This window comes from Buceros rhinoceros, unplaced genomic scaffold, assembly GCF_000710305.1.
Source record: "Buceros rhinoceros silvestris isolate BGI_N320 unplaced genomic scaffold, ASM71030v1 scaffold1891, whole genome shotgun sequence".
NCBI lineage: Eukaryota > Metazoa > Chordata > Aves > Bucerotiformes > Bucerotidae > Buceros > Buceros rhinoceros.
Window position 1 is genome coordinate 50,727 of NW_010393458.1, and position 11,383 is coordinate 62,109.

Sequence of the window (11,383 nt, forward strand, 5' to 3'; positions counted from 1 at the left end):
CTGCTGTACACCCCTGAACACCCCCAATTTGAAGACAGAACTAAAAGGCCTACCAAGTAGCCTTGGTAGCTGAGTTATTACCGTCTTGACTGTGCTGATGAAGCATTGCTCTGAGTCCTTCATAAGTCTCTGAGTCTTCTGCATAAGTAAAATCATGTGGAGACCTGCCCAAATACTGCACCATCTCTATTAGCACACATTTGGAAGCAGAGGACAGAAATCCCCAGCTGTCAGCAGACACGAGGAGTCTTCAGGATCGTCTTTGCCTTTCTACGCATGTGCGGTGCCACAGTTTCTGCTCTCTGTATCACTGATACTTCCAGCTCCCGTGTTTTCATCTTAAATATTTGTGATAATGCTAAAAGTTAAAATTCAGTGGATATTGAATTGAAGTTCAGATTTCCACCTCTTCAGGGTTGCAGAGAAGTACCAAATGCATTTCTGCATTTGCAAAAGCCATTTTACTGTGGATTTTATGTTTTTCCAGTCTCTCCATCTCCTGGGTAAGGGCCAGGAAATTCTCTTGGTTATTACAACAACTGGTTACTTTTAAGTTACAAAATGAATAGCATTTTCTGTAAGGGGAAGCTCAAACACCAGTAATCTGTTGTCTGTGTCAGGGTATGTTCTTAACGAGTGCTTTGGTGATTTTGGAAATTTCCTTTGAATGTGAACTCTTTGGGAAAATTTCCACTGGATCATCGGTCTTTCAGTTGCCATTGCCTCCACTTCAGAAACTTTCTTCTCTCTCCTCTGTTCATGGGACATAGTCACACAGATGCTCACATCAAATTCTAGCTGAGAGGGAAGAGATCTACAGAATATGCATTGATGCAGAGGTGTCATTAAGAGTGACTATCAAACAAAAGCTGTGGTTTAGGTAAGTTCAACTTGTGTGTTGAGATTCCTCTTTCTCTTGTTATATGCAGCATGAAGGATTTTTGCACTAAAAAATTTCAAATGGATATTAGGAATTTAAAAATTCCTTGGTTTGCCTCCTTCATACCTGTGTATATACATCCTGAGCAACTACACCCCCTCTCAGTCACTGAGATTGAGGTTAGGCTTGTTTCGTCATGCAGTAGAACTCGACTAGAACTAACAAGGGAAACGCAGCATTTCACTTCTGTTGCACCTAAAAGTAGTCTATTTTCACAATATTTCTTCCTCTACAGCTTTTCAAGCAGCATGCCTAATGGGTGCCCTAAGTCCCAGCAGAAGCACCTTATTCATCACATCACAAGAGCTGGTTGTAAACAACCCAGGAACCACCCGAGAGTTGAAGTTGTCTGGAAACAGCTTGAGAAGAGAGTTTCTCTACCTACCATGTTGACGGCATCCTGGTCAAAGGGGTTCCACTCAATGTTCTGAGGATAATGGGCCAAAACTTTGGACTTGAAGGTTCTTCTTAAGGGACTCTGGTCGAAATTCTCTCCTGGAACAAATGAATAAATAACTCGTCACAGGAGTGAGACTTAAGAGAGAGCAGAGAGAGTTGGTCTGGGCAGCTTTCTTTTATTTATTTTTTTTTCCCCACTTTGGGGGGTGTGTGTGTGAAATCTAAAGGGCATTTTCACTCCCCACAGATGTACTGCTTTTAAAAGAGAAATAGAAGAGATGCACATTCAGTCTCTTCTTACCATCCTTCCCATAAAATCTTACCAATTGCAACACAACTTCCAGCTTAGTATTTACAGCATAGGTATTTATTATGAAGAGAAAAAATACTGCTGGAGTTTTATAGAAAAAGATCCTGCAATTTTTCACCTTCCCCTATATCTTGGATATCTAGAGATGGCTTTACTTTGTTTGCTAGAAACTGTCTTACAGTCAATAAAAAGTATAAGTACCTCTTAGCTATTATAAATTATTCAAGGATTCATTGAAGATTTTTTATATCACAAGTCCTGTGTGAAGATTAAACATTTATTTTTTCTACATCAAATTTCAAGGACAGACTTTTTCCACACAAAGAATCCAGCAAGTGCAAAGAGGAAGACTGAAATTAGACTTCAGGCAGAAATGCATCCAGTTACCAGCATACAAATAGTGTATTTCACTATTGTGAAATGGAGTTTCACAATATTGTTAGAGGAGTTTCCACCATTGGACAGTCTACAGTATTCAAGACCGTAATCAAAGGAAGAAGTTCTTAAAACCTATTAATTATATTACCGTCTACTACACTTCTCTCAGGTATCTGGTTACTAATTTCAGAGTTCTTGCTTTAAAGAGTGCAGGTGGGTCTTTCCTGTTTAGTTGCTTTCTGACTTGAGAGACTTGAATGGGATGAAAGCCTTAAGCACACAATGTGGAATGTTTTTCAACAAACCTTACTCTGCACTCAAAGACTCGCTTTGGGACTTCTTAGTGTTACCTAGATACTTAAAAAAAAAAAAAAAAAAAAGGTTACTGTAATAGAATTAGATTTATTTTCTTAAAAAAATTTCTGTTTATACTTAAAGACAGAACCAATATTCCATTAATGTTTTTAATAAGAGGTTATTTTGGATGAAAAAACCCTATCACTTGGCAAGCTCCAAAGGCAATTCACCGGTCCTGCAGAAAAGTTAAACTAAAGCTACTAACCTCACTAACCCCTCTCTGAAGTCAACATGGTCTGCAGGAGTGTAATTCGTGCTTGCTGAGTTACATATGACAACTCATCCTTTGCGCAGATGCGGCCTCTGGGTGATGTTCCAAAATTCCCAGTTCAGCAGTTCCCCAAAGGTTTCTGAGGCCACAGCCATTTGGCATATGCCCTTTGCCTCTTGCAAAGCACAGTCTACACAATCATTTGCTTCAGGGTGAATTAATGCAAGGGTATTTCTGTACAAACTGATATTTGAAAGCAGAGCTTCTCAGTTTTTTCTTGGCAGAGTTTAGAAACCACAGATAATTGTGGGGAATGGAGAAAAAGTGGCAGTACGCGATGTAAGAGTTATCCAGGCAAAGTTTTAGGAGGGTTGAAAACCATTTGTTGAACGAGAGCCTTAACACATCTTCAATGTAGAGGACAGAACCAGTACTGTCTCTCAGGGCTGCAGTGCCAGAGCCCTCGCAACAACAGCGGCACGTGGAGGAAGAGGAGGCAAAGGTCAGGCATGTCTGACACCAATGCCAGCCGTCCGCTTGGTCAGGAAGGGGAAGTGGAGGCTGACACTCTGCAGAGCTCCCCTCCAAGGAGGATGCGTGTAGGCAGGTGGAAATGCCTTGAGATGCATGAGTCAGCTGTGCTGGGACTGCAGCTTGCTCCACTGTAAGAGCCGCTGCGCAGAGTGAGCTCTGGGAGCCAGCTCTTCTAACGGCACTGCATTTAGAGAAAGGCTCTAAAATCTTTTCCTTCAAGACATCTCTGAGATTTTAAAAGTACAGCTATTTTTATACAATGGCTCATTTTAAACACAGGATTTAGACAAATTGCAGCATTATTTTCCTTCTAGCACTACATCCATCTCACTGGATTTGGTGGGCAACCATGGAGGAGAAAAGCAAATAAGCTTCTACAAGGACATTTTGTGCTTGGAAGGAGAAAAAGTCTGAGATAATGAAATGCTACAGCCATAATTTCTGAGGCAGGAATAAATGGAAATGGTAAGGTGTGAGGAGCTCTGGCAGGGAAGTCCAGCTTGCTTCTGGAACTGCTGAAGGCTAACCAGAAATCCAACAAAAGTGTATGCATCATAGAAATAAACCTGACGGTATCAGCTAAACTAGATTAAGTTAGAACACATGTCAGGGTTTAGCTGATTAGCTCATCACGTCTGCCACATTCGATCAGACGTGCCACTAGCTGCTATGGCAGTCCAGAGCACAAGCTCTGTGAATATCCTTTCCATGCTCGGTTACAAAGCTCAGACTGAAGAACCCAAAACCAGAGGCCAGTACTCTATTACAGAACATGGCACTAGAATAATCTCTTATTTCGGTCCAGAAGTTCTTTGCAGAGGCATTAGAGATAAAAATATTATATCATCCACTGATTCTTAAAATTTCACAAAACAAAAATTCCAAGAAGCAAAGCCAGCAAAAATTCTCTCTCCAGGTATGCGTTTAAACACAGCTGGCAACATTTGTAATTCTTGGGATCAAACAGTAATTAATGTGCTTGCAAATCAAGTAAATATGCATGAGGTTATCTCCTAACTAGATCTTCAATCTTTCTCAGATCTGAGACAGTTTTCCTTACAACTGTGAATTAGCAGAAAGGCAGATATTTGATGCTATACTTGATTGGTTGCTTCTGCTAAAGTTTGAAGAGCATCTTGATGACTTTGTTAAGTTCACTGTTAACAGCAAGTGATTGCTGGGGTCCAAATTTCTTTAAAGGTCTCCTTTTTCATGGCAAAAAATCTGCTACTGTAGCCTGATGGATGCTAACTGGGTAATTTGTGAGGTTCAGAGGCACTCATCACCTCTGCAGTTCATTGGCTGAGCCCTTCACAGGTTCTTTGAGGGCCAGTTTTCCACTCTATCATGTATAGACGTTGTAAAAACACCTTTTGCTTGAAAAATAGCCCCCAGTCATGACAGTCAATAACTAATTGATTGATTATCTGGTAATAGCACATAACTGTAAATGGGACTCCTGCAGCAATGCACATTAATCACATCGTCTATTGTTCCTAATGCCTGTGCTCTCTTATAGGTACCAAAGAAATCGAGGCTTTGCCCTGCGTACTGGATGTGCTCTGGAGAGCCCTGCTTCCAGCACACCTAATGCCTATGTGGCATCTCAGGGGATGTAGCTCTGGGCAGTTAGACCGAGCGGAAGAGCAAACCACCCAGCTTTCACCTAAATAACTTCCACCCAGAGGCAGAGGGTTATATCCCCAGTAGCTTTATCTATTTTTCTGGTAGCACAGCCAAAAAAGCTTGTGACAGAGCAGAGAGGGTAGCTGCTGCATGGTGCTAGGTGCTCTCTTGCCTTTAACCCACCCTCCAGTGTTAGAGCAGGAGTGGCAGACTCTAGAAGCATGTCAGACTGCTCAGACAGATTTCAGAAGCCATCCTGGAAGGCTTCTCCACGGGAGAATATCCTCCTCTCCTAGTTTGGTGACTCGATTACTTACTAACCCCACTAGAAAGAAGTGGTACTTATTTCCAAGTTCAACAAAAAACTGTATCACTGGGGATATAAGAATGGGGAAGGCCCTGATTTTTTGCTGTTCTTGTTACTGAATATCCTTACTCTCATTTTCCCTATAAATCACCTCCCCATCTTGATGGGCAATACTCTGGCAGCATCTGGAACCAGTGGAGAAGATCAAGGCCTATTTGCCAATAAAGCACTGTAATGATGAAAAACTAACTGAAGGTTTCAATCAGCTTTTGGAAATGACCAATAATTTGTATGCTGTCACAAACGTTCATGCAACTTTTTAGACAACAGACATGCCTAAAAAGTTTTGTTTATGAAGCTCAAGCATTGTTCTAAGAAACACAGCTTCCCAAAAACAGCAGTAACAATGTTCCAGTAGGCTGACAACATGGACTTATTTTATCCAGATAAGTAAATGGCACAAATAACTTACCTTTGCAGAGTCTCTGCAGGGCATTTTACTACTCCAGTGGTTTTAATAAATTATAAATTAAAGGTAAAACACACACACAGAGAAAAATACAATTTTTTCAGTCAGTGATCACGAGACAAAAGAGAAGAGCCAAGAAACCACACTGGAGTGAATCAATTGGTCATCAGCTCAACAGGACACGACATCACACCCTCCGTATGAAGCTGCCTCCCAGGAAACAAGGTAGGGTAAGCTTTTAGAGGAGATACATAATTTAGGAAAGAAACAGTATGAGGATATGACAGAAAGCAGCCTGCATGTCAGGGTGAAATGTCATTGTTTGGCCAAACTAGCAGGAATCACCTCAACTGTCACCGAAATGAGCTGAAAGATGTGGACCATGACAACCAGCTCCACACTGACAAGCAGCTGGAAGAGAAGCACAGGGAGCACACAATTTTTGGCAAACATGAGGGAAGGGATCTAGACCAAACAGTACCTGATATTGTCAGCTCTAAGACTTTCTAGTCCTGAACTACTGAGTCACATGGGGCAAATGAAACTTATTTAGCTCTTATTCTAAGCAAACAGTGACCTTTCACTAAACTTACTATGTGCTTTCAAGTGCTTGCTTGCTAACTTCCCAAACAGGATTAGCAGGGCGCATTAAAAATGAAGCAAGTATCAAATGCGAACTGAATCCCCATTCTAAAATATTAATGGCCAGATAACAGTACTACAATACAGGCAGAAACATGGTGTTTGATGTGTGGTACCCATTCGTGCAAACAGAACACCTCATAGGGTAAGCTGCCTCTCGGAGGGAAATTAAAAAATTGGTATTGAATGGAATCCCTTTGCTTTCAGAATATTAAAAAAACCCCAACAATAACAAACCATTCACATAATTTTCAAAATTGTGTAAAATGTGTCAGACTCAAGTTTCATTTCAATTGAATACCACATCCTATGTAACAGTACTTTTAACAACTTGTGCCTTCCCTTTAAGGTGCTTAATTTTAAAGGGACGTTTGATTTCAATTTGGTGAAGTGATGGATGCTAGATCAAGAAAAACTGCTCTAATTTCATTTAAAAATGAAAAGATCTCTCTAAGTTAGAAAATAAGCTTGACCTGTCTTTTGGATGAAGAATACAATTACTATGGAAACAGTTACAGTTGTGACATTGTCAGTCATGATGGCTTTTATATGAGTGATCAAATTTAAACAGATGGCAATCTTAAGGTTTAAGCAGATCTGTTCTAATTAATTATCACAGCTACAGAAACATACAAGAATATGTACCAAACAGGCAGAGGCATCCTTCACCCACACCCTCTACTTCAGGGAATGTGAGTTATCTGTTGCTCCTTCCAAACTCTGGAACGTAGACAGGAATGCTTCTGACCACAGAAATAAAAATACCTTTTATTCCTTTAGAGGAATGTACTGGGAGCACCACAGCGCACAGTGACAACGTCTTTGATAGCTATTTCTAATTAAGTGTTCAGCACATCCAGCTATGTTTTCTCCCTGCAGACTGAACTTGTTAAGTGTATTGGATAACTGGATGACCCTGCATGAAGAAGCAAGTAATATACATCATGCAAGTGGGAAAACAAAGTGGGAACATGTCCTGGGACCCAACCCTCAACAGAACAGGAATAACAGCCCTTGGCTGGAGAGAAACTCATTGTTCAGTTCAGCAACCGATTAGTTCAAGTAATGCAGAAACCCTCCTCTGCTGCTTTTCTTCTGTGTCTCACTGAGGGGCCAAGGTAGCACTGGTAGGCTGTTCGGAGTTCAAGGACATTAACTCAAACACATTATTTCTGACCCCATAATTCTCACTGTCTTGCAGCAGAAGAGGGAAATTATATGAAAGGGGGACTGGGACAAGGCAGACAAAACAGTTTTAATTCCAAAATTTAAAAATCTGAGTTGTCTGTATGATGGTGGTGGCTTTTGGGGGGGAGCTAGGGAGGGGTGCAGGGTCTACCCTATCTTTTGCATGTCAATATGTAAAGGAATTGATGGATCATACTTAATCAGGAAGCCATAGTGGGTTGTATACTTTATCAATACATCTAATTCATTTGCCTTTTTTTTTTTTGTGTGTGTTTGTGTGGACCTCACTAATATTGCTATTTAGATCTAGACTGAAAAGCATGTTTCCTTGAGGTGTCAGGAACCCCTGGGTCTCTGTAGCAGAAATTTGTGGAGCTGGATGTTCCAATACCCTGGAAGTACATAAGCCAGCCTAATTGGGTTTCTGGATAAGTATCCTCTAATAAGGCCTCAGCAAGTCATTGTTCAGTCTTTATCAAGCACACAAAGATCTAGCGTATCGTGTGTACACCATTATAGCTGACACCACTAGTGGCATTTCATTGGAGAGGGGAAGCACATCTCCCAAGACAGCTTCAAGAAACAGAAGAAAATTCACCAGATACTGATTTGAATTAGGTAAAAGAATGAAAAAGCCCAGGGGTTTTGTTTTTGTTTTTGAACTCTGACCCCTGATTCAAGAGTTGAAAGAGGGAAAATAAAGGGAGAGAGGGAGGGCCTGGTGATTGTTTTGTCCTTAATGCCTCTTTACCTGAGGTTTTGTCTGCAGTATCTGAGCTCTTGCCATGGAGATCTGCTTCTAGCCATTTGTACAAGACTACACAACATAACAAACAGAGACAAAAAAAGCAAGTATGAACAAAATAAAAAGATATAAAAATGTACTGGGGAAGGAAAACAAATGTGAAGCAGACATTAAACACTCCCCCCTTGCAACCTCTTTCTCCCCTCCCCATTGGCAAAGGGTAAATTCACATGATAAATAAAACCCTCCACGACTGTATTACTATAAAGGTGTTGAACGCAATGACAGACATTGCAGAAATACTTGTCAAAATTAGTAACAAGATTAAATTCTCAGTACTTCAAACGGTATGCTGCAGTACAGCTTCCCTGTGATGAAAGGCATCTTTGTTCATATACCGAGCCATTCCAGAGCCTGTGAAACTCAGGGGAAATATCACCAGTTCTTTAACCGCTGTTGAACTAAACCCAGGAAGTTTTCTGTAGTGCGATACTGTTAGCTGTGTTGTTACACCTTCAGTGCTCCACCGTACACCGTTCTCAGGACTTACTGAAGTTACCTAACAGCTCCGTTCACCACTTTTGTTTCAGAACAGGGTGGTTTTAGTCTAAAATCTGAACACGTAAGCTATGTTTAGAACTCAGATGAACAATTTTAATCTCCTCCAGTAACAGCTACCCCACTAGGCACTTCTAACGGAAGACCTTCTTACTAGCATGTCTAACTGAGGTTTCTTCCAACTGGTTTGCTCAGCTCCTGAAGAAAAACAAAAATGTTTCCACAGGCACCATGGCATTCCTTTGTCAGAAAGGTCCCTTTTGTACGCTATGCAAAGGCATTATCCAATCCTCCTCAAGTCAAGTCTATTTTTATAAACCTGGAGCATATATTAAAGTTGCAATACCATTGACTTCCCATGTCATTCAGTTTCTAGGTGTAAATTCAGAGTATTTCCACCATGACCTCCAGTTTGAGCTGTTAATCCAGGCATCAGTTCAGAGGACCCAGATAATCTGCCAAAGCTGTATTTTATGGGAAGGCAACCCTTGGCAGAGGGCACGGGAGTTCTTTCAATAGAGATTTTTAGATTTGATTTTGCATTTTAAGAAAATTTTCTCATTTCTTCAGGAGAAACCTGAAGATAACCCACATTCAAATCTGCAAGATGATTTTTTTCAGTTCAGGTATCTCAAGCTACTCCATTCCACATTTGAGCTTTTTGAACTAAAAATTTGCATAAATATTTAAATTAAAGAAAACAAAACACACAATTCCCAAAGCTGGAGACTCCCCCTGCTAATGGCCCATACCCACACTGCCTTCACAAGCCTCTCTGCCAGGCTGCCCTCACAGCTCTTCCCAGAAGTCCTTTACAACTTTGTCATTCCAAGGGAATTTGGCACTGGGCTTCCATGGACTTCGCCTCCACATCTGCAATAGGAAGTGAAAAGGAAAAACCTAACAATTAGTGAACAGATGCATATCCAGATGCACCGGGACAGGTTCTGGTTTTGGTCCCCATTTTGGTATTTTGACCACTTATAATCAATCAGATGGCTAAACTGTCACAGAAGTTATGTAAAAACTCCTGCACAAGAAGCCAAGTGACAGAAGATTATTGACAACAGTGATACAAATACAGAGCTACTAACACTATGGTACAGCCTAATTCTTTATACAAACAGAATGTAACGGAATATGACTGTTGCCACAAACTAATTACACTTAGAAAAGGCTTGGCATTTCAAAAATCCTTTTAAAAAGATTTGTTCACCTAAAAGAGTCATTGCAGAAGTCTAAGTAGAAAGAAAAAGGCTCTAACATGAGCAGTTTAGTTTGCCATCATCCCTTCCTTCTGACCTTGATTAAAATAACAACAGTGATACAAATACAGAGCTACTAACACTATGGTACAGCCTAATTCTTTATACAAACAGAATGTAACGGAATATGACTGTTGCCACAAACTAATTACACTTAGAAAAGGCTCGGCATTTCAAAAATCCTTTTAAAAAGATTTGTTCACCTAAAAGAGTCATTGCAGAAGTCTAAGTAGAAAGAAAAAGGCTCTAACATGAGCAGTTTAGTTTGCCATCATCCCTTCCTTCTGACCTTGATTAAAATACTTATCTACCTGCCTACAGAGTAACATTATACAGCACCAACATGGTCAGCTTCTTAAAATAGTCCCAAGCCCCAGCTGCCAACAGATGACAGACATCTCACTACAACAGCAAACAAGTGTGAATTACACCATTCCTTTTACATGAAATCACACGATATGCAGTTACGGTTTAAATTCTGTCAGTTTTGGTGATTTTTTGCAGGAGGGGGGCTGTGTTTAATAAACAGGTACCTGAGTCATAGTGCTCGCCCATGATTACCTTTGAGTGTGTCCCCAAAGGCTGGAACATATTAGTAGGAAGCAGTGGAATGAGTATAAAACTGGACCTATACTTATGAACATAGGGAATTGTTTCCACGTCGGGCCTTTAGTTTCTCTAGAAATCAAGGTGTGTGGAATTCATTCATTCTGTTTATGCTTCTACAATGCCTTCAGAAGTATGGGCTCCCAACCCAATGCTAGGCGCTGTATGGAAAGTGTGCCCCAGTGATTCTTGCTCTGTCCTGTTTAAATGCTGCCAGTGGCATATTTTCTTTTTTTATATTCAAATTCACCAATACTTGATATGGAATGAGTGAGCTTGCTCTGTCCTGTTTAAATGCAGCCAGTGGCATATTTTCTTTTTTTATATTCAAATTCACCGATACTTGATATGGAATGAGTGAGCATTTTTACTAATGGAGAAAACAATTTGAGCAGTAATTAAAAGTTCATTTACACTGAAGTTTGTTCTTAAATTGCCTTTTGATAAGTTACACAGCAAATGAGCACTGTACATAACCATATGAAACTGAAGGGTTTGAAATCCATCGCTCAGTTCTCAGAACAACATTATTAATGGCAGAGAGAAAAATGTTTGAGCAAGAGCAGGACACTAGCTCAGGTCCTTAAACACAAGAGGATGGTAAAGCCCATCCAGTGAGGGGATCCCTAGCTTTGAAGCAACAGGAACCTGACTGAAGGCTTGGGCTGAACTGTCAAGGAAGTGAAGGTATTTTAGATGCTGTCATGTCCTCCATGAAGTTTGGATGGCTTCCTGCTCCTTCCAACACCTGTTTCCCACTCCCTGTTTCACATGTTCACCTCCCCTCATGAACTGCATGGAGGATGAGGAATCCAGCCATGTCTTTTGCACCCTCTTCATGCTTGTGC

The 11,383-nt window shown here is 40.6% G+C and overlaps 1 protein-coding gene across 1 annotated transcript in view; it reads right to left on the reverse strand.

Moving 5' to 3' along the window:
• The window catches only part of LOC104501091 (DENN domain-containing protein 5B), a gene marked incomplete at its 3' end in the record, with an annotated part of 59,047 nt that extends 48,563 nt beyond the window's left edge, over positions 1-10,484 (reverse strand). Inside the window, exons 1-3 of the mRNA XM_010144842.1 lie at positions 10,463-10,484; positions 8,113-8,178; positions 1,326-1,435 (exon numbers count right to left, since the gene is read on the reverse strand). Coding sequence (XP_010143144.1) covers positions 1,326-1,435; positions 8,113-8,178; positions 10,463-10,484 — 198 coding nt within the window. The remainder of the gene's footprint in view (positions 1-1,325; positions 1,436-8,112; positions 8,179-10,462) is intronic.
• Positions 10,485-11,383: the final 899 nt, after the last annotated feature.